The sequence below is a fragment of the Pleuronectes platessa genome, chromosome 2, assembly GCF_947347685.1.
Source record: "Pleuronectes platessa chromosome 2, fPlePla1.1, whole genome shotgun sequence".
NCBI classification, from domain to species: domain Eukaryota; kingdom Metazoa; phylum Chordata; class Actinopteri; order Pleuronectiformes; family Pleuronectidae; genus Pleuronectes; species Pleuronectes platessa.
The window spans coordinates 15,999,420-16,024,748 of record NC_070627.1 but is presented as its reverse complement, the minus strand read 5'-3'; the positions used below and the strand labels follow the sequence as shown (position 1 = coordinate 16,024,748).

General features: G+C 42.5%; 3 protein-coding genes across 8 annotated transcripts in view; all 3 read right to left on the bottom strand.

The window, feature by feature from the left end:
• Positions 1-1,262, bottom strand: part of dip2bb (disco-interacting protein 2 homolog Bb) — a 42,547-nt gene extending 41,285 nt beyond the window's left edge. Inside the window, exon 1 of the mRNA XM_053442485.1 lies at positions 1,013-1,262. Within this exon, the coding sequence (XP_053298460.1) occupies positions 1,013-1,097 (85 nt within the window). The 5' untranslated portion in view covers positions 1,098-1,262. The remainder of the gene's footprint in view (positions 1-1,012) is intronic.
• A 1,208-nt stretch (positions 1,263-2,470) lies between these two features.
• On the bottom strand, positions 2,471-10,896 carry atf7b (activating transcription factor 7b). 5 transcript variants are annotated; one of them, XM_053440829.1, is made up of 12 exons: positions 10,797-10,896; positions 9,787-9,848; positions 8,759-8,855; positions 8,500-8,645; positions 8,253-8,378; positions 7,694-7,848; positions 7,445-7,541; positions 5,494-5,613; positions 5,172-5,315; positions 4,399-4,587; positions 4,162-4,267; positions 2,471-4,016 (listed from the first exon to the last, which is right to left on the bottom strand). In XM_053440829.1, exons 2-12 carry the CDS (start codon positions 9,832-9,834, stop codon positions 3,781-3,783), a joined length of 1,464 nt encoding a protein of 487 aa, XP_053296804.1. In that variant the 5' UTR covers positions 9,835-9,848; positions 10,797-10,896; the 3' UTR covers positions 2,471-3,780. The 5 variants fall into 5 exon arrangements, with proteins under 5 accessions (XP_053296804.1, XP_053296795.1, XP_053296820.1 ...); XM_053440820.1 differs by having other exon boundaries at positions 10,793-10,880; XM_053440845.1 differs by having other exon boundaries at positions 5,172-5,288; positions 10,793-10,880.
• Positions 10,897-13,235: 2,339 nt separating this feature from the next.
• Positions 13,236-24,605, bottom strand: larp4ab (La ribonucleoprotein 4Ab). 2 transcript variants are annotated; one of them, XM_053437452.1, is made up of 15 exons: positions 24,191-24,605; positions 22,422-22,560; positions 21,863-22,115; positions 21,424-21,560; positions 21,186-21,289; positions 20,797-20,907; positions 20,207-20,260; positions 19,217-19,429; positions 19,011-19,114; positions 17,761-17,976; positions 17,469-17,520; positions 17,110-17,274; positions 16,875-17,008; positions 16,445-16,619; positions 13,236-15,946 (listed from the first exon to the last, which is right to left on the bottom strand). In XM_053437452.1, exons 1-15 carry the CDS (start codon positions 24,191-24,193, stop codon positions 15,563-15,565), a joined length of 2,244 nt encoding a protein of 747 aa, XP_053293427.1. In that variant the 5' UTR covers positions 24,194-24,605; the 3' UTR covers positions 13,236-15,562. The 2 variants fall into 2 exon arrangements, with proteins under 2 accessions (XP_053293427.1, XP_053293418.1); XM_053437443.1 differs by lacking the exon at positions 24,191-24,605 and having other exon boundaries at positions 22,422-22,566.
• Between the last annotated feature and the right edge of the window lie 724 nt (positions 24,606-25,329).

The window sequence follows — 25,329 nt, the reverse complement described above, 5'->3', positions numbered from 1 at the left end:
TAACAGTAAACAAGGAGCGAGGAATCAGGAAGTGTACATACTTACATTTAGCCCCTGTGTGTAAATTGTGGCCCCTATTGGGCCCCTGATTTATAAAAAAATATATATCCACCCAACCAACCAACAAACAACCCAACAGTCCAACTGACAAGGGGAAAACAACTTCCTTGGCCGAGGTATTAAATTGTCTGACCGTGGGCCCAGTGGTGAATCTAAACTGGTTCCACGTCCTCCTCTCTTGCGATTGGAAGTCTCACCTGTCCTCCCACATGGGCCGGAGACTTCCAGGTATCAGTGTTTGTATGTCTCTCTGTGGTGCATGAGGCCTCATTAGTGGCCCATACATCCCCCCATGCCCGGCTCCTCCACGTGAAACATTACATTACTCACCCACCCCCGGGCGCCTGGGAACTGCACAGCACCAATCAAGCTCCTGCGCTGTGATTCACAGGGTGAGGAGGAGACTTGCATAACAGCCAGCACCATATTCCTCTTATTTATTTCTTTGATTTCCCACAGTCATTCTTCTAAAACAAATGGCCCTCTGCTGTAGGAACTGCAGTGCAGGGTTCAGGCTGTGAGAGCAGCATCATGTAGAGTCCACTGATGCCACCCAAGGCCTGAGGGATGACAGATTTGACCCATTTTCTTCTGCAGGAGTGTACAAGCTCATAGAGATGAGAAGCAGTGTGTGCTAAACATGGAGGGAGAGGATGTGGACCACAGCAAGGATGCAGAAGGGGAAATATAAAACAAACATGCAAAGCTTATGCATATAAACCAAATACGCTTGTGTCACAGCCTGTGCAGATCATAACTGATATGTGGAATAAAAGCAAGAAGAACACTTGATAAAGAAGTGACAGTTTGAAAAGGAGGTCAGTGTGTTTTTAATCTTACTGCAGCTGACTCCGGTTTGTTTATGTGTTTGTTTTCACTCTCTGCACATCCACCACCAGCCCCGCAGCCTCCGCAGCCCCCGCAGCCCCTGCACCGCTCCAGCCCCGCTTACCTTCGGACAGCTCCAGGTCCAGCTCCGCCAGCTGGTCCCTGACCTCTTTAGGCAGAGCCGACGGATCAACGCCGCGGTCGGCCATCGTCGGAAGCGCAGCAGCGGCGACCAGCAGCGGGGTGTTCGTCAGCAGCCACAGTCCAGCATGAAGCGAAGTGGAGAAAGAGAGAAGAATCAAGCGGCCGCTGAGCTGCTCTTCACCGCTCCATCTCCGCGGCTCCCCGACACCGCCATGACTGTGGAGCAACTCGCCCAGAGAGTCGGTCTGTGAGTCGGTCACATGACCGGACCTGCTGATGGCGAGTGCATTGACAGGAGGATGCCATGAGGCGGACTCCCTGCTCCCTCTGCTGGTGGACTTCCTCCCCCATCCTGAATAATAATAATAATCCTTACAATTCCAATAGGGCCCTACTGTCTGTCAGTGCCTGTCAGTGCTCGGGCCCTAATTCAGATGAATATATACCTGGAGGTATTTGATATTTCAACATTTTTTTCTAACCATTTGGAAAGAAAGTAATTTGTAAACAAAGATAGATTTTAAACTATTTTTTTTAAATGGAGCGACTATTTTCTAAACCAAAGACACCTGTACATTTTCCTGCTTTCATTGTCTTCAATATACACTTAAAACACATTATATATATATAATAAATAATTTAAATCATTCAAATGAAATTATAGGTATTTTTATGGATTTTTTTTTCTTTTGGCATCAAACACAAGTATATACAAACAATGTATTTATTCAGAACATTTCAGACCCCTACAATTTTGTTAATGTTGCTAGTCTTGTGTCTGTAAGAGTGAACTGAGGTGAACTTGAGAAAACACTGAGTTACAAGAAGCTGTAGAGCCCTGTGGAGCTGAAAGGAACTGCAGTCAGATGTAAACACTATCAGCAACCACTATTATATAGTCTTTTGATCCGCCATGTTAAATATTTCAGAAACACATAAGATCACTGCATTTCATTTTAAGAAGATCGAATGCAATGGAAAGAGAAAAGGAACAAACTGGGGCTGGTTGGAAAAATGTTTTCTTTTTCATAAATTTATTGTTTTTGCCCGAGACAACTTATTCATTAGTTGAGACTATACACAGGTAATTTTTCCCACCTTGAGGCCTGAGTATTTGACAAACACCCTCCAAATGGATATCTTAAAGAAGTTTTTTTTTTTTTTTCATGTGGTTCACCGTGTTAAACAAATAAAGCCAACTTATGCTCTTCAACAAATAAAGGAACATAAAATCACATGATGGTAAAAAGCCTAACATGCCCAATGAAAAAAAAAAAAATATTGAGACAATGAAGTTAAAACAAAAACAGTGACAAAGGGGAAAACACAATGTGATAGTCTTGGAAGTACAATGTGGTACAAAACAATCTACATGTCAAAACTTAAATTTAAAAAGATGCACCTTGCTCATGTATGAAGTCTACTTCATGATATAAGACAAATGTTGGAAAGCAACCAGGTCGAGTACATCTGTATTTCCCTACAGATGTGCATTCGTCACCGAACTCATTCATTCAAGATTACTCATCTTCACATTTTTTCCGCTCACCTAGTAACTTAAGCTTCCAATTAAAATAGACCAAACCCCTCTCGGTGGCTGGGCTACATGCGTCAGCTAAATGCAAGAACATTGATATTTAATAGAAAAATATATTGCACTACCTCTTTCCTCAAACTGAAATGGTATGGTAAATGATTTAAAATGCACTAGGTTTGATTATCCTTTAAGGGCCTTCTAAAGCTAACCATTTCAATGATTGAGGATGGAATTCTTACACAAGGACAATCCAAGCATCAATAAATTTGATGCTATACAACAGAAGTAAAAGCAGCTCAATAACCAGTGATAGTACGATGAGGCACAAACAAACAGTGGTATTCTTCAGCCATGAATAATTCATGCAACCAATAGAGTTTGATACATACACAATAAATGAAATGGGACCCATTCCAAATGGCTTAAAAATGAATGCTACAACAGTCAGGCAGACATTTACAGGGAAATGGTGAACACGTCTATAATTTGGATTGTTACGCACTTGGCTGACTAAACCATTGTGTATTTAAAAGGACAGTGAACTCAAAGGGGAAATGCAGACAGAAAACTAACAGTCAGGGTGAGAAGTAAACAAAAGAAGAGCATTAGAAACAGTTCCCAGGCTGCGGTTACTGCGGTCAGCCAGCCCATCTCTCCGGGTACTTTCACTGCATCAGCCACACGTTACGTGGAACGCCCAGTAACAGGCATGAAAAAGTCTTTCCTTACATTAAAAAAATACAAGATATCACAGAGTAAAACTATCAGCCTGGAAAGCAACCAACCTCATCACAGCCAGCGTGTGGGACAGAATTAGACTAAAGCTGCATATTTAATGTGAAACAAAAATAAAAACACAGGATTTTCACATACAGAATTTCTTCATTCATAATTTTCTTCCTGATCTAAAACATTTTCCAACTGTCGTAACTGAATGAGAAAATCCCCAAACCCGCAATGTGAGTTTCTGACGTGTTATTCATATGTATGTACACAGAGAGACTCTCTGAACAGGGAGCCTGCCGGGGTGGAGGGCTGATGGAGCCGCTGTGCAGTGTCTTTGTGTGATTATCATTGGCTGTGAGGGGCGGGGGGGCGGAGTAACTTAGTCTGGGGTGAGAGAGGAGGCTAGATCCCTCTTTTCAAACACTTTGCACCAGTTCGGCCTCCAATTGCCACTCGAGTTCATACTGGCTACCTGTGTCAGCACATCATCTTGAAGTTTCCTGGGACTGCGTCGCCATGACGACCCCTCCCGGCTGGCCGGATCCCATGCCAGCCAAGACTGACATAGCCACCGCCTCTGCAGCGCGGACACTCAGCCCGTTGATGGTGGCCCCTGGGCTGGAGGCAGAGGCAGGCGGTGACGGCCCGTGTTGGATAACTGCCGCCGGGGAGCCGATGCGCTCAGTAGAAGTGTCCCTGGAGGATTCATCTCCTCCTGCAGCTAGAGACAGAGAAAGAAACATTCACCCTTAAGAGAGGTGAGCGAGTAAAAAGAACACATTAGATGGAGGAGATGATTTATGGATCCTAACAAAAGAAGGAACATTGTGCTGGAAGCTTGTCTGTTTGTGACCCTCGGTGGTTACCTAAGAAAGCGGCCTTCTTCTGCATAACTGTGACAGGGCAATCTTTGTGGGCCAGAAGGAGCTGCTTCAGCTGTGCCACCTCATTCCTCAGGAGGGATACTTCATTCTGATTGCAACACAAAACACACAGCATACACATCATTCCCAACATGCCCCTACCCGTCACATTATCATGGAAACTAATCTGTAAGCGTGTTTAAATATTTGGGATAAACCCTGGAGACATTGAAGCCGCACCGTCAGGGAGACATTATTACTGACGAGATCGTCTGCCTTCCTCTCAAGAGAGTTCACCCACAGCTTTCGTTTCTGCCGGCAGCGGGAGGCCGCCGCCCGGTTTCTCTCCAGAAAACGCTGCCTCCTCTCATCAGGATCCATCTCCGAGGCTCGTCGTCGCCGACTGCCCGTGGGCTGAGCAGGGGACACCTGAGTGAAACACAATTTCATATCACATCTAGATTGTGCCATGGGAAATGTAGTGTGTTGATTTACGGAAAGACTTTATCACAAGGAGGAAGTTTTTCCTCAAAAAGCACAAACATGCTGTGACTTGACAATTTTCTCAGAAAGTCAGGCACTCAGAATAACACAGGATGTTTTGGAATAAGTGCATGAAAGCTTATTGCAGAACCCAGTGTGATGCTATGTGGAGACCAACTTTAAGAATGTTAAATTTGCATGACGTACTCATTATATTTAATGAGTCATGTCAAAAGTCCAAATACATTTTCAGTTTCAATTCAGTTGTTTTATTAAGTTGAATAAAGTTAAACTTTAAGGAAAATTCAGAGAAAGTTTGAGATATCACATTCAAGAAACCAAAGAGTTGTTTTGTGAGGACAGAATTACTCTGACCACCTAAAAAGTATAAATCATATGATCATCTAGTACAAGTTTGTACCAATTTGAAGGGATCCCTTCGAAATGTGTCTGAGATAATGTCTTCATAATAAAGGGAGGGAAAGGTGCTAAGTCATTTTGAGTGTAAGCTCATATGGCCTGTGTATTACTTGTGGTTGAGCAGGTGACAGTGCATCAGAGTTTTGGCTGGGCTGCTGGCTCTGTTCATGCCGCTGTGGGAAAGCAGGGTTGGATCCTGACCCATAACCATCTTGTGCTCCCTGGCCCTGATGAGTAAGAACTGTCTTCAGTTGCTACAAAAATACAGACGCAACCATGAAGGTCCGCTAACGTTGACCTCACAAAAAGCTGTTAAAAGTTAGGCGTCTGCACATATTAAATAGTACACAATTAATATTCAAAAGCAATTTTACACATGATACAAATAGTTTGGCCCCTATAATGATGCCAATATGACTGCTCATCTCTCACCATATTGGCCTCAGAATGCAGACTGTACCCAGAGGGCGAGGACGAGCCACTGCTCGCTCCACCAACTGGAGGTCCTGGGATCCCAGGGATGTTAGGCACTGAGTTCACTGGCCTCGCAAGCTTCACATTGCATCGAATGGTCATGAGAGAAAAAGAGTAAGAATCAGAAGAGATATGGATCAAGAACATTGCTCAAAAAGATTAAGGGATCAATTGGGGCCTGTCCCAATTCACCCCTTAGCCCCTACAACATGGCCTCTACCCCTACTTTTGTGCATGGTCTTGAAGGGGTAGTATTGTTATTATTTTGTTGAGTGTTTAGCTCGAAGTGAGGGAGCAACAAGCCGATTGGCAGACTCAAAGCGGCGTGAAAGGGCTTGGGTGTATCGTTTGACCATGTCCTGGATGTAGACTGGACCCGATCCGTTCACAGTATGGCACCCAAGCACTCATGTTTTGAAACGGATGCGGGTCGCCACTGGTAACCAGTGAAGAAGTAGTGTGAGTGAATTTAGGTTCAAGACAAGTCGGGCTGCTGCATTCTGGATGAGCTGCAGAGGTCGGATGGCACTAGCAGGTAGACCAGCCAGGAGGGAGTTACAATGGTCTAGGTGGGATATGACCAGGGCCTGGACCAGAACCTGCGCCACCTTCTGAGTGAGAAGGGGGCGTATTGGTCGAGTGTCACACCCAGGTTTGTGGCAGTCAAAGTGGGGGCTAACACAGAGTTATCCAAGCCAAGGTAATAGTCATTAAATCCAGCGGCATATCCTATTTCAATCCAGTAGCAAATGAAAACTGAACCTCTGTGACAAGAATTTCACGAAAACCGCTGTTCATGCTATCAAAACAAGCATGTGAACAGTCTGAGTGAGTAACAAGTAAAGTTTGTTAGTCCTGTGTCCCTTATATGAAGTTTGAAAATTTAACAGCTTAACATTTTGCAAACTTCCCTGCTCATGTTACAATGTTTTCGGTGTGGGGCAGAAGTTTCTATGGACAGGACTAATGTTCCATTGAAGTAGCCAATGTAAACACACTGACTGACTGTGTAATGATCAACAGATCAATCTGTCCGGTCTGTCCTGCAATGTGGTCAGATGTGTCACTATTATAATGTTGGTTGATTACGGTTGTTAGTGGCGTTAGTTGATATCGTTTGTCATTGTAATAATGTTGTTTGGCCGCTGTGGTGCCAGGTCCCTAAGGGGACGATTTTCTAGTTCTACCCCTTGTGGCTCAGTTTGGATATGGACACGGCCAGCGAAGGGCCCTTCATATCAAGGGGTAGGGCTTTTCACAGGTAGTCTAGCTCCTGCAGGATGGCACATCTATGTGTGCCATCATAAGAAGGTTTGCTATGTGTCCCAGGAGAGTATCAAGATGCTGGAGGAGATACCAGGAGGGGGGCCATTACATAAGGAGACCTGAACAGGGCTGTAAAAGGGAATCCACCAAGCAGCAGGACCAGTTTCTGCTCATTTGTGCGATGAGGAACAAGAGGAGCACTGCCAGGGCACAACAAAATGACCTTCAGAGTGCTACTGCTGTGCATGTTTCTGACCAAACTATCAGAAACAGACTCCATGAAGGTCGGATGAGAGCTTCGCGTCCTCTGGTGAGACCGGAGCTCAAGCCCAGCACCAAGTAGCTCGATTGGCATCACCAGAGAACAATGGAATTAGCAGTTTCGCAATTGTTCTCTTCACAGATGAGAGCAGGTTCTCACTGAGCACTCAAGGGGTTACAGATTCAGATTTCAGCATTCTTACCTTGTTATGTTGTCAATGAATTACACAACGTATATCAGTAAGGATTTTCAACCTTCATATTTGTTTCCATTGGAATCATACGTGGTATTTAAGTGCTCCCTTTATTTTTTGAGCGGTTTATAAAAAAAGACTCCTAAATATAATGCGTTATACTTTTGAGAGTTTTGAAAATGACTTACAGATATAACTGAGGTCATCTGCACAGGACTGGGCAGGAGAGGGACATTCTGCCCATTAGGGAGGTGCCTCACCAGTGGATAAGAACTTGTTGGGGAGCTGTTGACAAAATCAGATACTTGTAAACTGCTGTTCCTCCATTCGGTGCCGACTGACAAAATTACAATTGAGGAAAAGGTACAATTATATCTTTCAAGAGGGATTAGGATGAGCTGCAAATACCACCAAGAGAAACACACGCGGCAGTTTACCTGAGCTGTCGGTTGGAGGGTGGAGTTTGCGTGATGACGGATGTTGGGGATGGCAGAGTTGTAGGGTGTAGTGGTTCATTACTCATGTGAAGTGGAAGAGAACCTGGACGTACAATGGTTGGAGTAGGGGCAGAGATGGGCTTGGTGGGAATCTCCTGTTGAAACATTACACACTTTATATGTTGACAGTTAAATAGACGTTTTTCTGTATTCAGGAAAATATATATAATCATGAATGAAATTAACTTAACTTATTATTTATTATCAGTTGAGACTGGGCTATTTTTTGTTGTGGAATAATGCCTTGCAGTGCATACTTAATTTATTTTCAGATGTGTTTGTATTTAGGAGAAGATTATTAAATAAATGTAAATGCTACAGGTTTTACAAATTTAGTTTTTGATAAATCCATTATTATATTAATCTAGTAATACAAAATAATCATTAGATTCATCAAATAAATAATCGTTGGATAATCGATAGTTGCAGCCCGTCTGTAATCCAATGTGCAGTCCAAATAACAGAAGTCTCTAGCAATACTTTCTATCTGTCCTCTCACCCTTGAGTCTCTGCTGTCGTCCGACATGCTGGAGGAGGAGTCTGGACTTCCAGGAGGTGAAGAGTCAACTTCCAAAGGACCCTCGTCCTCATCTTTTGCTTGAGATGGTGTTTGTAAAGGTGCAGTCTTAGAGGAAAAAAGCGGACAAAAGAAGATCAATATCAGCTCGTCTGAAATCATTAAATTCATAAATAAATTAATCTTACAACTTGAGTAATGCAAGAGTGTGAAGTTCCTTTCAACATACAATTGTCCTTACTCGAACCAGGTGCTTTGCCCTCTGGTCATCATCATGTGCTTTGCTAAACTCCTGTTCAAAGGAATTGGCTAGTTCACTGAACAACCCGACCTCCTCACAGTTTTTCAGAAAACGTGTCGGTGTGGGGGTCTGGTCTGAATTTGAAAAAAGAAGAATTATGTCAGTAGACAGAAATGTTCAATACAGACAATAGATTTTTATATCAATATAGAGGTAAAAACAGTCATGTAAATGGGAATGTCATTACCTGCAATGATAACGGAGTCCGTTCTGGCAGGACCAAATTTTAATGTCATTTCATGCTTGTGTTTGTGGACTGACAGGTGGTCTTCATTGGTGAATCCCTGCAAACAATAACACAGCAGATAAGAAAAGTTTAGTAATATAACCACAAAACAGCATCATTACTCTGGCCACTGTGCTGCTCATAAATCTGATTTGAGATTAAGATTAGCTCCTGCTTTATGTGCAGAAGGTCTACAGTGATGTCAGACACTGTAAAAACAGTCTTACATGGGCTTACTCATTTTTATGGATTACTCTGCCATTTGTGCACCACCTTGAATAAATTAAGGTGAGTCCATGTAATAAGAAAGAGGCAAGGATTTATTTTAGACCGTGTTCAGACCTGATATTAACATTCTTCTTAAGAGAAGTGGTCAGCGTGACAATCATTTGACAGACCTTTGTTCAGACCTGGCATTCAAATACGTCCTGAATGTGTCTCCTGTGACCACTTGTGATTGGATCTCTCGGGGAAACACTTCCCCACTCTATATGCAGATCACAGCTGTCAGTGATGTTTGTGATGACCGAATTATGTTGTTTTGACCCGGTCTAACTCCAATGTTTGCGTGTGTCTGTATGTGTGTCAGTGCGAGCAAGAGGTAGAGCGAGAGGTAGAGCGAGCAGGAGAAACGGAATGAATGAATGCAAAACTATGAGGAAGATTTTAAAAATTTAAGAAGTAAGTTGGCTGCAAACCAATCAACATATTTCCACAGAAGTAGGCAACAGAACGTCGGCTGAGTCTGTGATCCTTCATAGGTGGCCCTGGGAGCATTTGAATGTGATTTAAGGGTTCGGATCTCGGCCCACATATGAGTGCATTCAGACATGTACTTGGCACAGACCACTTGTAATCCGATCACTCAGGATTGGGTGTAAATAACAGGTCTGAACAGGGTATTCAATTTCAGAGCTTAATAATCAGAGAAGTAAAAAAGAGTGATATGGAGACATGCATATGAATACAAATATTGAAAAAAATCTTACCTGCCCACATCCTGGGGCGGAGCATACAAAAGGTCTGTCATCCCCCATTTCAGATGAGTGATCTGTAAAAAAAAAAAAAAAGGGTAAAGATCAAACTGTTAACTCCAATGGAAGCAGACAGCTGATCTTACTAATAGACATTATGCTATCAGTAATAAATACATGCTACTGAATGTTGCAATAGTGCAAGTTTAAACCAGCTTCCGGCCATTGACAGCGTTGACCAAACAGAAAGTGGTTGGCCACATGAGACATGCACCTGTTGAGAACCACAGTCTCTGTTAGCGCCATCGATAGCCCGAGCTCTCACGTAAACATTGAAGTGACGAACAGGCCGACCATCTCCGGCCTGTTCGGTGCGTTTGCTGCGGACTCGGTCGGTCGAGGAGAACCGTGGACAGGCGATCAGCGATGAAGCAGCAGAGCCAGAGCAAGCTAGCACACAACCTGCCCTACAGTGTCCTCAAGGCAGAGGAGTTAGCCCGCGATCACTGCCGAGGTCACCCGGCTGTGCAGCTAGCAAGGTGGGCTGGGTGACGGGACTAAAGGATAGGTTACCACAGGGGGGCTATCATATGGTAAGTACATATTGGACTTCATGGGAAATGGGCCTCAGGCTAGCAGAACCCTGCTGCTAGCCGCACCACACTGACCTGATACCTGACAGCCCTGTCATCATCCCGAGCGCAGAGGCTAGTATCCTGCTTACTTATGTCACACAACACACGGTCGAACACGCCCAGAAAAGCGATTTTTTTCCCCCTTGTGTAGCAGCCAGCACAACACAGCTAGCTAAGGTAATGCTAACCCAAGCTTCGTTAGCTCTAGTTCACACTCACGGCTCCACCGAGTTAGCAGCTACACGTTAGCACGCTAAATGCTAAAGAAAGCTATGCCCGTGAACTGGTCGCGCAGAAAATAACACCAGTGAAACGAGCACAGAATCTGTGTCGGTCACGAAAAATCCCATTTTACGTTAGAACAAGCGAATAGTGTCCGGACTCACCCACCGTGGAAACGGCCTCTCCCACCTCCCTGCTCCGGACAGCGCCGCGGTGCTGCTGCTGCTGCTGCCCGTTGTTGACACTCTGACACTCCACCCGCCAAACATCGCGAGATCTGCACCAAGCCACAGTATTGCGTAAGAGAGGGGGTCGTATTAATGCGCCCCTACTTCACATATGGAAGACCCCTAAAGTAGAATTAATTCTTATTTATTGAGTTAAGATTTTCATTATTTTTCATATTAATATATTTCTTTTAATTTAATAGAATGTTCTTTTGTTTTTTATAATAATGAACAAGTAACGCCTTTCAGAACACGGTTACAAGGTGCTTTGCAAGTTAAAGATGGACAAATTGAAGGCAAACAATAGGAAGTTAAACAATCGATCACACAGCATTGAAGACCACAAAGATAAATAAAAACAAGATTAAACTAGAACATTAAAGAACAGGGATCAAGTCAGAACATTGCTTTATTCACATCCTTGTGTATTTATAATTTACAATTATCAACTCTCTTGTATTATATACCCGATGTATCGTGTACAATTTCTTAGTTAATAACAATTTTCAAAAAAATATACTTTATATCCTCCCACTTTACCACTCTTATCTCCTGTGTACACAAAGGCAGTTGAGTTGTGTTACTTTCCCAGTGAACCAACATTTCCTGGACAGTGAAATCGTTTCCAGTTACAGTGCCTTGCACCCCCTTGGACTTTTTCCCATTATGTACTGTTACTAACTGGAATTCAAATAGACTTAAATAAACTTTTTCCCGTTTGATAAACAAAACATGCATAGTACTTTGGAGGTGCAAAATAAATTTTATTGTGACACAAACAATAATGAGAACAAAAAAGTTGACATCTGCTGGGTGCATAAGTATTCACCCCCCTGTGTCAATACTTGGTAGAACCCCCTTTCGCTGCAATTACAGCTGCAAGTCTTTTGGGGTATGTCTCTACCAGCTTTGCACATCTAGAGATGGAAAGGTTTGTCCATTCTTCTTGGCTAAAAAGATGAAGCTCAGTCAGATTGGATGGAGACAGTCTGTGAACCGCAATCTTCAAGTCTTGCCATAGATTCTCTATTGGATTGAGGTCTGGGCTTTGACTGGGCCATTTTAAGACATTATCATTCTTTAATCCAAACCATTCCTTTGTAGCTCTGGCTGTATGTTTAGGGTCATTGTCCTGCTGGAAGATGAACCTCCGCCCCAGTCTCAAGTCTTTTGCAGACTGCATCAGATATTCTTCAAGGATTTCCCTGTATTTGGCTCCATCCATCTTTCCCTCTATTCTGACCAGTTTCCCTGTACCTGCTGAAGAGAAGCATCCCCACAGCATGATGCTACCACCACCATGTTTCACTGTTGGGATGGTGTGCTCAGGGTGATGGGCAGTGTTGGGTTTTCGCCACACATAGCGTTTTGCATTGAGGCCAAAAAGTTCCATTTTGGTCTCATCTGACCAGAGCACCTTCTTCCACATGTTTGCTGTGTCTCCCACATGGCTTCTGGCAAACTCCAAACGGGATTTTTTATGGATCCCTTTCAACAATGGCTTTCTTCTTGCCACTCTTCCATAAAGGCCAGATTTGTGGAGTAGACGACTAATAGTTGTCCTGTGGACAGATTCTCCCACCTCAGCTGTGGATCTCTGCAACTCCTCCAGAGTAACCATGGGCCTCCTGGTTGCTTCTCTGATTAATTTTCTCCTTGTCCGACTCTTCAGTTTGGGTGGACGGCCTCCTCTTGGTAGGTTTGCGGTTGTGCCATATTCTTTCCATTTTCTTATGATGGATTTTATGGTGCTCAGAGAGATGTTCAAAGCTCTGGATATTTTTTTATAACCTAACCCTGCTTCATATTTCTCCACAACTTTATCCCTGACCTGTTTGGTGAGCTCCTTGGTCTTCATGATGCTGTTTGTTCAGTAATGATCTCCAACAAACTCTGAGTCCGTCACAGAACAGGTGTATTTATACTGAGATTAAATTGCAGACAGGTGGACCCTATTTACTAATTATGTGACTTGCAAATGTGACTTGTGAATGCAATTGGTCGCACCAGATCTTTGTTAGGGGTTTCACAGTAAAGGGGGTGAATACATATGCACTCAACACTTTTCAGATTTTTATTTGTAAATAATTGTGAAATCCATGTAATATTTCCCCCCACTTCCAAATGATGCACTATTTTGTGTTGGTCCATTACATAAACTCACGATGAAATACATTTTAATCTGTGGTTATACCATGACAAAATGTAGAAAAGTCCAAAGGGGGTGAATACTTATGCAAGGCACTGTAAATCGGGAGGAAACTGAAACTGTACTGAACACACACACCTGTCACTGTCCTGCCGGTAATGTCAGAGAGTCAAAGAAGATCAACACATCCCACGTTTGAACATGTGAAAACACACACATACACAGGACAGGGCTGTTTAAAAATAAATCTTTATTTCCATATATCAGGCTCAGTAATAAAATATTCACTTGATAAACCAGTGTGTACTTGGCTGATACTTGAAATCCTGTGTTTGATTGAGACAGTAATAAGCAGGACTCTGATATAAGACTAATATTGCATTGACAAGCAAACAAAATCATCTATATCATACACACCTAACATTGGACAAATAAGCATGCACATACTGTACATGTTAAAATCTGCTCAAATCAGCTGCAGCCACCATAAACTAAGATTTCCATCGGGTAGGACCTACGTGCCTCTCGTGTCGTGAACGGACCGTGTTGGATTTGTTCAACCAGCTAACCAGCCTCGATCAGTGGAGGGATGTGCTCAACAATCTCACAACCTTTTGCAGTTGGGATCAAACACTGTTAAGGCACTGGAGGTTTGGTTTGAGATAACAGTTCTGTGTCGTTTGAAGCTTAAGCAATCGGTCTCTTTCTTGCACCCAGGTTTACACTGTCAATACGAACATACTATACTATTCACAGGAGACAACTACTGATTACAAAAAAGCAAAATACTGAACACCACAGTAAGTTTCCTAGAAGCAAAGGAATCAAAACACGTATCTCAAGGCATTTTTTTAATTCCCCTAACCCTAAAATGTATAATTCTTAACCTTCACTCATTTTTTTTGTTCATTTAAATTTGCAGCACCACAGGCTATTCAGATTAAATGAAAACATATAGAAGCATAAGATCAGCATTTCTGAGCAACATTTTCCCATTTCTTACATCTGCTATGATTAAAAACCTTGAGATCAAACAATAGTGCATTGCAGTTCACACCACTACAGATACAGGTTGCTCTGCCATGAACCCTGACTGTACACCTCAGCATTCAACTCTGTTGACAATAACCAAGTCTTTCCCCCCCTCAGATCAGTCTACACAACAATTTAGAAACATTTGAGAAACACTGATAACCATGAAAAGAAAAACATGAGAACTGGACAGAAAATTAAATGTAAAGACATCCTGTGCAGCAGGAAATAAGTACATAAACAACGAAAAAATAAGCCTGTATACACACACACTCAAGAAAGCTAATACATAAGACGGTTAAGAGGTCAAGCTTAAACATGGTTTCTATAGCGACAGATATACATTCAGCTGAAATGATGAAGTGATGATGATGCAGGCAGTATCCCAAAAACCAAGAGGAGACACTGGCCACAGCACCATCCATCAAACAGCTACTTTAATCCAATTTCTATTCAGAAATCTTTATGTGTTAGCAAGTCACATGCAGGTGGTGGTTACAAATAATTATTTCACATCTCATCCTTCTCTAAAAACTTCAGAGTAGAAACTTAAAAAACCGAACAATCTAAACACTATGTTACAGTAATTAGTGGGTGATCATCTGGACTTAAACATTTCTGGAACAGGTTCTGTGCTCGGCAGGTTACCACCGTGAACTACTGAAGTAGCTGATAAACCAGTAATCCTGCCTCATGAAACAGACACCATCAAATAAAACATTACTGCTCCTGCTGAACTCTAATAAAACTAAGCAACTGAGATAAGACCTACTGATAATAGAATTTAGTTGTTACTCTACATTTGTTATTTCAGCTATTTGCAGGGCTATAATATCTGCATCACAAAGACAATGACTGGCAAAACATTCAATAATGAATAATCATCATCATATGATGTAATGTTTTGAATCTATGTTACTTAGTATTTCAACATCATCAGTTGAAGAGCATGATTCCATAATCATGAGAACTTCTCCAATCACAGCTTTTCATCTAAACTCAAACCTTCTGTGGCATCACACTCCACTGTTTCTATTACTCTTTCCCGGAATTTATCTTCCATTTCATTAAAAAAACTAAATAACATCCTTGATACAAATCTAAATAAAATCCGAAGACGGAACAAATGCGAATAATGGCCACTAAGAAAAATATGTGCCACATTTGCCTTTCGGTCATTTTGGATGTTTACAATGCTTCATGTCAGAACACGATAATTATATAGATACAAATCCCTCTTTTGAAGGTTCAAACACACCCACACACACACACACTTTTGCCAGTTTATGGTGATATTACTTTAGGCAAAGTATGTTTCATCACCTCGTCTGCAATTCTGTCAGCAGGCTAAATGCATTTTCCTGAATGGAAAATCTACTTGCAGTCTTTTCTGAAACAATGTAGAGAATCTTTGACAAAGTCTGTCAAACGACATATATCCATCTGTCTATTTACATATATTCTATATTTACATATATATTTCTTTCTTGTTCAAGTACATGTTGTAAAAGTTTCTGTTCCTTGAGCTATTTTGGTGACCTTGGGGGAATGTTCTGTTCCTTGCCGCTGCGTCTTGCACCCCGCTGTGGATTAAATGGTTTTACAATGTTCAGGCCTCTCTGATGCTCCCGGACTTTAAGCCCTGCACCTGCTCCTGCAGCTCCAGCTCTGGCTTGGCCATTTCCCCCTCTGAAGGAGCGCAACGGCTGACGAGGTGGCCGACTGTCTCCATTTTTCTCTGGTTTGTCTGTTGTGCGCCTGTAGTTGGGGCAAGGCTCTTCAACCCTGTTGGCCTTGAGCTCCTGTAGGGGCTGGCTAGGTGAAGACGCAGGAGGTGAGGGAGAGGGAATCTGTGATCCTGGCTTGGCCATCTTCTGGCACACCTCTGCATAGCTGAGCTTTTTGAGCCCCTGGTTAGTGAAGAATAGAGACATTTCAAAACTGAAATATAAACCACATATAAAACAACTAAATAAACATTAAAAAGGATAAAAAAAATATGTCACAAGTTTAACAAACATACAGGCTGTCTCTGTTTGAACACCATAGGAGCATAAATATAAAAAAATCCACAACAAATAATCCTTCAATTATACACTGACAAGGATCATTGGCAGAGAATTGGCTTAAGTTGTAAAATATACGTTTCTATAGAAATTGTAAACATTAAGACACAACTAGAATCAATTTAAACTGGTGTGAATTAAAGCTGACATCCGCTGTAAATATTCATTATCCACAAAGGAGTCAGATTAGATTCAATTCGATTTATACAAGTTTTTTGAATAACTCTGTATGACACAAAGCGCAGTGTACGGAGGTTATAAAATGACTCATAAGAATGACTAAAAAGGGAGCAGTAAGCAGGAAACTGTTGCAGTACTCAAGAGGAGGAAAGCAGGACTCACCAGCTCTGATGTTGGAGTTGAGGGAGACGGAGATGGTGCTTCAGTTGGAAGTAACTGGCTGCAGTCGGGGGGGACATATTCTGATTCAGCTGGAGAAACAACCTCCATGGATGAAGAGATCGCTTCCTCTGGAATGGGAAGTTCAGCTTTATCCTCTTCCTTTACTGAAGAATCACTGAATTGACAAAAACAATGTGTTATTTTTAACTACACGTCCTTCAGATATTTTGCTAGTTCTTACAATTAAAACTTCTGGAAGAGCTCCTGCACACTGTGCCACTTGCAATCAGAAATGTAATATGCAATGTTTCAGTAGTTGATCTGTGTTCTGATTGCAAGTTGGACAGTGGGCAGGAGCTCTTTAACAAGTTTTGATCCACTTGTACACAAGTGTTTATTAGTTCTTGCTACACCATGAAGAAAACTGTACCATGAGGTGGGTGGTGCCTCCGTCTGCAGTGCCACAGGATCAGGTTTGGCAGCTGGGACCACGGATTCAGGTGAGCTCACAGGCTCTTCTGAGACAGTTGTGCATCTGCTCTCATTAGCTTCTTGGCTCACAGGCTGAGATAAAGAAATTAAAATATAATAAGTATTTATGCAACTGTAACCTTGAGGCTGATTCTCCAATGAAGGAGAATCATCAATAAGAAGGTGAGATTTACCTTGTTGGTCACCTTTATGCCACGTACAACATCGGAGAGGCGCATCTCTGGCGTGGTTTCTCCTCGCGTACTAACCACAGACCCTGGTAAAGGAGGGAAATTGGAAGCTGCCAGGTCAAACTTTGGAGGAGGTGGAACCTTGGCCTCCATCAAAGGGATTGGATGCTGCAGAAGAAGAAAAAATGGGTAAAGGTTAGGACAAGTAAGGATTTTGTACACTACTTGAAAATTCCCAAAGAACATTACACTGACAACTTTTTGAGATACCCTCAGGACCTGTCTGGTCTACAGAAATGTGTGAGGAAAATTGTTTTGTAGAGAGTCACTCGATATTTTACAGAAAAAGGAAAAGTGCTCACCGTGGTATATTCATCTTCTCTCTTTCTCCTCATGCCTCTGTAGCCACCTCTCCTAAAAACAAATCAGTTCTGTTTTCATATTCATTGTTTTTATTTGTCTTGCATTTCCATTGAGCTGACTGTGAAAGTCAAAAACAATCCTTAACAATGTCAACACTTAAGAGGTGATCAAATTATGACAACTATATATATGAATATTAATAGAGCACACCAGTTCACTGCATATTAGTGGGTCACACTGCAAATAATCTCAAAACTCAAAAATGTTCAAAACAAGATATAATTAACTAACCTGCCCCGTCCACCACCACTCAGATCTCCGCTGGATATGTTAGCTGGCAGAGCAATATCTTTAAAAGTGAAGGACAGCAGAGAGACTGGCTCTGGTGTCTGCGAGGGCTGCACACTCAAGGGACCAGTCAGACCATCCATCAGGGCCCCCAGTGTCAAGGAAGAATGAGAATGAGTGGGCATGTCAGCCGGCCTGTGGTGACCCTTCACGTGGTTTCTGGACATAAACAAAGGACATACAATCTTAAACACAAGCGTTACCATGAAAAAGTAGATTTTAGCAAAGTATAACCGATTACTTTAACAATAAGAGTGAACATATAACGTTAAATCAGTTTAAAATAAAAGGCAAAAGGGATACGGTAGTTTGATCACAATGTGACACAGGTTGCGTTGACTGCACATATTTTTTCTATATTTGACCTGTATGTCTTTAGTATTTGTTTAAATATATTTTTTTCCATTTCAAAATATATGGACTAAATTCAAACAAACCTAAGCTGTGCAGAAAACCTTTGAATGTACAAGGGAAATTAAACATCTTGTCATATAATCTAAAGTAGCTTGCAACTTCTGTTTGCCAATTGAAAACCAGGGCTTACATATAATGTTTATGAATTGAGTTAACAGCCACTAGAACTAAAAGAAAAACTGTTACGAGCTCATTCCACTTCATCTGTCATTTTGATTGAGCTTGGGATTTGCCGCCCTCTCAAATGACATAATTAAGCGACTGTAACAATTGTCTCATTTCACTTCATAATTTGGGTCCATTTGAGTTGAAGTAAATGTCTATCCTATTGTCTCATGGTCCAAACAAATCCAGAAGGAAATCATGTCAATAGTTATGACAGTATTAGTCTTGCTAAAGACATTTGAACCATCAGGGGCTAAACATTAACGTTAAACTTGATGCAGTCTGATAAAAGGTAAGGCAATAAACATGAGTATTACCACACCCCTAACGTCAGTAGTGATATACAAAGGAAATTACAGTAAGACTAGAGTTCAAATTCACATGACGTAATGTGAGGTCCCCCGACAGGTCGTGACAAGTGAGTAAAATGTTATTCTCAATGCAGGCAAGTGTATTTGTGGTTCACTTTAGTAAAATAATCACATCCTGTCATACACTTGATTAGAGAATGAACATTTGCTTCGCATTTGATAAAGACTATAAAGAAAAGGTGAATTAAGACGGGACAGAACTATTGTGAAAGAGAGAGTTATGTCGTCAAGACATTCACTTACTGGTTCCTGCTCATGGGTCGATGTGGTTTGATGGAGCCCGAGTTTCCTTTGTAGTTCCCAGGATTATTGTAACCATTCATGAATCCACCATTTTGGAAAGGAGCCTAGATGTTACAAAGGGAATCAAATTATACAATGTAATTCTCTCATACTTTAGTCAATAATGAATCTCATCTTGAAAAACGCGCTGTGATTGAAACTCTTACCAGTGGCGTTTCAAAGTAAGGCGTGACTGAGGGGTTCCAGGAGTGAGACACCACAGGATAAACAGGGTACTGCTGCTGAGGGCTGTACATCTGCGGCATGTAGACAGGGGAGCTGTACTGGGCCTGGGGCTGGGCAGGCTGACTGAAAACACTGGACTCCAAACTGCGGAAGCCATTCTTACCAAAGAATGTGTTAATGGCCTTAATGCGGGCCTGTGGGGGACAGAAAAGGAAGGAGAAGAGTGAGATAGGTGTGTTTGTTGTGGCTCAAGAATGGATGTAGATCTGTGTAAATTGTCCTTTAGTCCCCTCATATCTCATAATCGCACGGTCATTAGGTCATAAAACACTGCTCTGACTAGAGGAGAGAAGGGGAGGGAGTTGGGGTGAGAGAGTAAAGGAGGACAAGGGAGAGTAGAGGTAAAGAGTAGACGCAGCAGCAGAAATACGGTAGAATTATAGAGAACTACAGATTAAAACTTCCTCCCAGCTAGTCCCAGTGCACATGGGTCCTTCCAAGCGTGATACTGATCATCACTTGGGTTTAAACAGAATGATTAATATGTCACAGGCTAATTTGTTATTCCAGCAAAATGTATTATGGCCCACAAGGTCAAGTCAAAGTCCAGCTGCAAAAGATACGTGAAAAGCAAAGGTAAATGCCAGACTGGGATAACACTGGCAATCAAACTATCTGGAGATACGCTTGTGCTGCAGTTCAGACAAACAAAGGGGCAGAGATCATTGGATTTCCTCCTTGCTTATCAAGAGCCTGTACACACAAATCCCAAGGTCACTCTTCAGGCCACAGCTTAGCCAAACAGCGTAGCACAGAGGTTAGTGACGCGACAACTGACAACACAACTAGTCTTGCGTAACACAAGGCTCACCGGGCTACACACTAGTGTCTAAATTACAACCAATGATAAGCAGCGATCCAGCTCGAGCTAGGAACTTTCTATACTCAATAAAGTCAATAACAGTACTCACCATGATGGGTTTTCCCTGGAACATTTTCACTTCCTCTCTGAGGTATCTGAAAGCCTGGGGACAAAAAAAAAGAATCCAACATTCACAAAACTGTAAAATCTGCGTTGTTCTCTTTTAAACGTAAAGAGTTAAAGCTTTCCTCAGCTCATTTCACTGTTAACACGTCACTTTGTTAGGCTAACTTTAAGGGTGATGATCGTATCATAAGGATCGTGTCATCACCCTTACAATGATCTATTTTCACTGACACCATTCATCACTTATTATTTAATATGCGTCATTAATTACCATTTACTGTGTCATAAACTGCTTATTATAATTCACCATGTTTCAACATGTGCTGTTAAGTATCAAAGTGTGATTAGTTATGTTGAATTATTTACTGTCGTACACTGCATTATTTGCACCCGTCATTGTTAACAATAAAAGCCAAGAGATTAGAGAATTCGACAACTACTGATTTTACTACTCAAATTTTATTAACCTCAGCCCTACTATCAATTCCAAAGAATTAACTGTATTCTAACTCTAGATTTGACCAACAAGTTGGTCATGCAGTTATTATTGTGGTTATTTATGAGGAGACGTACCTGTTGTGCATCCATATCTGACTGAAATGTTATGTACCAATTGCTATTATGTGCAAACTCTGCACTTAACGCTTTTGGACAGTTTTCGCTCTTAAAAAGAGCCTCCACCTCCTGCAAAGAGAGAAACAAGGCACATGTTAAACTGTTCTGGCTCCACCACTGAACTTATCTCCCCATGCATGCACGGTGGTGAGCTGTCAATGAACCATAACACAGCCACAAACAAATCAAACCAGAATTTTAACATCAAAGTGATGCATGTACTGTGAATCACTGAGTATAACTAACTACTAACTGATCAGCTACACAGTGTAAACCTTGTTTGTAGGGATGTACTGTACAGTGAGAAGTGTGGATGTCATGGACTGTGCAGTGCGAGTTGTCTTTACCTCAACTGGTGTAGTTTCTGGCACCTCTCTCAGAATAATGATACAGCGACTGTGGTTCGGCCGAACCTTCTCTCCACTTTCGTCAACTTGCACCATGGGAGAGGCTGTAACAAAAACACAACTGAAACATTAGGGTCACAAACTAAACAAATTGTAATGTGGTTTCTGTTGGTGACCTCTATGAATCTGCTAACAAGGGTAAAAGGGTACAGGGAGAACAGCAGTGACAGGACAGTACCTCGCAGAACATCCACAATGAGGTCTATGTCAGTGGTGAGAGCTTTGATGTCCTCTATGCAAGCGATGGTCCAGATGGAAACAAACTGATCACTGTCCATCTGAGATATAAGGTAGAGGTCCTTGGAGAGGTTCTCCCTGTAATCAACCAAAACAAAAACATTGATCTTTAAAAAAATCCTTCAAAATATCTTTACTTTGTACCTTCACAATCAGGACAGCGCCAAAAATGGATTTTCACTCCCATCTCACACCATTATTAATCAAGAACAGATCCTTATCATTCAATCATCAACCACTATATTCATCCATGACTTACTTCATTAAGGACATGATCGAGTATCAGCATCGAAAGATCAGAATTACAATTTGTGGAATATAAAAATGACTTGGTTGATTATTGATCTTTTCTTACTAATAATAATATATTCCCTTCTCACCTCGAAAAGCAGAACTCCAGCTGTTTCTTCAGAGACTCCCTTAAGCACTCCTCAGACATTGGTGGTTCCTTAGAAACGTGACCATCTATGGCTGGTTCGCTTTGTTGGTCGAAAACTAGAAACCCAAAGTCAGGGGGGTTGATGCCCTCGGTGGCTACAGGGCCCTCGGTGGCTACAGGGGCAAAGTCACCAGTGCCGTCAGGAAACTCCTTGTCACATCCTTTACCCTCTGTGGTAGGAACATCTGTGTAACCTAAGATAGAGAATGCAGGCAGTGACAAAATAGTTGTGAAATAACGGTTATGTGTAGACCACAACAGACACCACTCTGAACAAGCTTTGTCATGCTTCATATTCTCTGCGTAACCCTGAACACATAGACTTACAATGATTCCCTCATATACCATGTTTTTGTTTAAGAAATATTGTCCAATTCTATATGTCAAAAGTGTTGTACTGGGAGAGGTGTGGCTTTTGATTCATGTTCAAGTTCATGTGAGGAGAAGCTGGGGATAAACTTTAGGTCAAAAACATTAATTTAACATAGAATTGTTCTTACCATTGGTCATCTCAGCAAGAGGAGGGTTGGTCTGCGGCCAAGGTGAATCCTCTGTCCCCTCTGGGACGTCGTTCTGGTGGGCAGGCACCTCCTGCCACACTTTAGCATTGGGATTCAGACCCGCTCCTTTAGTGGTAACCTGCATGATTATAAGTATATAGTTTGAGGTTCACACCTTACACTGTATGCTAAAAGGAACAAATAGCATAGAGAAGCAAAAGAGTCATTTGGACATTATATCCATCATTATAACTCATTAGCCGTTTTCAGACACGGCTAATGAGTTATTGCATGGTTGAAAGCAGCTAGTATAAAAACGTCAATAGTTTATTGGTTTACTTCTAAAAGTGGAGCTTGGTATATTAGACTGGTGGAGACTGGAAAAAATATTGATATTACACATGATAATCTAAATTTTAAGATATGCTTTATCACGCCTACACAGTTGAGAAGTGTGGTTGAGTGTAGTATGAAGCAATCAGAGCATCTTTGTAAATACATGTGTCAACTGTGTCTAACAAATTTCCCAGACAAGTCTAGAGCTGTCCAAACATGATATGATTAGTACCAGTCAGCCATTAAATTTGAAATGAGGTCAAATTCACCGGACTCAATAAAATTCTGTAGTTTTAACTTATCCTTTCAACCCAGTTTTACGCTAATATGCTTTTGAAATACTGCCTAACCGTATATTAACGCAACAATAACTAATAAGCCGGCACAACCCTGACAACTGACTTCCTTCTTTAGATATATCACAGCCAATCCGATGAATGAGGCGAGTTCACATGCGAAATCCTGTAATCCAGTTTACCAACACACACACACACGCTCGCACACGCTCACACACTTCATTGGCTTCCTCGTCCGCCCCACTCCGCCCCTCCCACGGGCACATGCAACTGTACATGGCGCTGGTGCGCCCGCGAACGTGACTTGAACAAGGCATTTCAGCCTGTCACCCGTCGCAAAAGCTCGATTGCCAATCGAGACCAGTAAATAACTGGTAACGTGTAGCAACCTCTACGCGCGTCCTGTGGCCGTTTGCTGCCACCGAGGCCTCAAAGTGAAGCGAAGTAGCTTCGAGAATCAGGAAGAACGAGCACATGGCGCAGACGAGCCCGTGCAACTCGGGACGACATTCAAAACGAACTCATTCCGCGTTAAATCTGAGTAAATAGAGCTGATCTGGGGTATGGGTACAAGGCGTTTGTGGTTGATTTATTGGCTCCTCTCTGATCGATCTCCTGAACAAGTGATAGTGCCATGACCTTTACCACGCAGCTCTTTAAAAGCCGAGTGGAACAGCAAGCTAACGGTGAACAGAAATCACGTGCAGCACGGGCACCGCAACGAAATTGAATACGTGTAGTAAAACTTGACAAGGAACATGTCCCACGTTTCCCTTCGAGTGCCGCATGTAACTCGACACACGCAGGCTAGCGCAGTCCGAGCGTTGTCCACCATATGGTAGCTAGCCACAACAAACACACTCGCCTTTAGCTAACTAGCTTAAGTTGACTGTGGCAGACCGGCGAGAACTGGCCTGACTTTACACTGCAGTCATTAACTAACGTGTTCCACAGGGTGACCGCGACCCGCCATTAACAGCACGTGTATATAATGAACCGAGGAGAAATAGATGGCATCACGGAGGTAAATAAACCGTCGCGGGCGTGTTGTTAAAAGAGTGAGGCGGTTTAATTCCAGGGAGGAAGGACGCAAACAGGTTGCCGCATGTTAGCTAACGTCCAGGCCCCAACACTCACCATGCTGCCCCGGTCCTCGGCTTCTGCTCACGGTGTCCTCTTCGGCTCCGAGGGGTTTATCCGCCCTGGTGGATGTATTCCCCCGCAGATGGTTTCCGAATGGCCGGCTGCTCTTTGTTCAGCGTCGTCGCTTCCCCGGTTGAACCTACGTCTCCCCGGCAACTGGTAACTCACACGGCCGCGCGTGCTCCGGGTGGATCCGCGCAGACTTCAACTTGGAACACTTCTAATTTGAACCAGTAGTGACGCTGTGGGTGGAAGCATTCCCCGTTGGTTTCTTTTCGTGAAGTGAGGTCCCTCCGCTGCTCAGTTCTTCATCCCGCAGATCAGCTCCCAAGTGCCGCTCGCTCTGCGTGTGACAGCTGCGTCCTCTGTCCTCCACCGTTCGTCCCGACGAGCTGAGCTGCCTCCGCCTCCAACCACTGCACCGTCAACAGCGCAGCGTCGCTGACGGTGACCTCTGAGCGGCTGCAGCACAGCACAGTCCTCAACACACCGAGATATCATCCATAATCTATATCCACATGTGATGTTTCAAGCACACTTCATGTTTTACTAAGCTCCCATTACCAGTCAACAGGCACGTCCACAGATAGACCCCTAGTGGTGCTCAAGCACTGGCCCTTTTGCCCTGGATGAGAAAAGTGCCCTTCTGCTGGAGCCCAATTTTTTCTTCATTCATCAATATTTAAGAATAAAAATTACCCTCTCTGTCATCAATTGATGATTGCTGATTGTACATCAAATTGCCCTTGAAGGATATTAAAGATTTTCTTTTATGCACAAACCAAGCTGCACAAACCAAGCTAGAGCGGCAGAGGAACCCAGCAGCCAGCAGGGGGCAGCCTCTGGACATCACAGCAGACTGTGATTCTTGTAAGGCGTTCCGAAGACAAGGTTGGAAAAGGTTGGAAAAGTACTGGGTGATTCTCTAACAATAGGTTTTTAAAGTATGTTAAATCATCCAGTATCTAAAAACCAAAAATATCAAAGTAACATTTAAGTAAGGCTGTCAAATATATATAGTAAAGCAGAAAATATTTTCTCTGAAGTTTTAGTGATAATTAGTCAATCTTATTAATCTGCTAAATTCCTTGTGGCAATTATTAGGCGGTGTGGCCTAGTCGGCAGGGCATTCG

Excerpts from the sequence above, each read along its gene's own strand:
- atf7b (XM_053440829.1), bottom strand. The coding sequence starts at position 9,834 with ATGGGGGATGACAGACCTTTTGTATGCTCCGCCCCAGGATGTGGGCAG. Across the intron at positions 8,856-9,786 it reads CCGCCCCAGGATGTGGGCAG|GGATTCACCAATGAAGACCA; the intron begins GTAAGATTTTTT and ends TATTGTTTGCAG. Across the intron at positions 8,379-8,499 it reads TGGTTCGAGTAAGGACAATT|ACTGCACCTTTACAAACACC; the intron begins GTATGTTGAAAG and ends TTTTCCTCTAAG.
- larp4ab (XM_053437443.1), bottom strand. The coding sequence starts at position 22,566 with ATGCAGGTTACCACTAAAGGAGCGGGTCTGAATCCCAATGCTAAAGTG. Across the intron at positions 22,116-22,421 it reads TCTTGCTGAGATGACCAATG|GTTACACAGATGTTCCTACC; the intron begins GTAAGAACAATT and ends TCTCTATCTTAG. Across the intron at positions 20,261-20,796 it reads CAGATATGGATGCACAACAG|GCTTTCAGATACCTCAGAGA; the intron begins GTACGTCTCCTC and ends TTTTGTCCCCAG.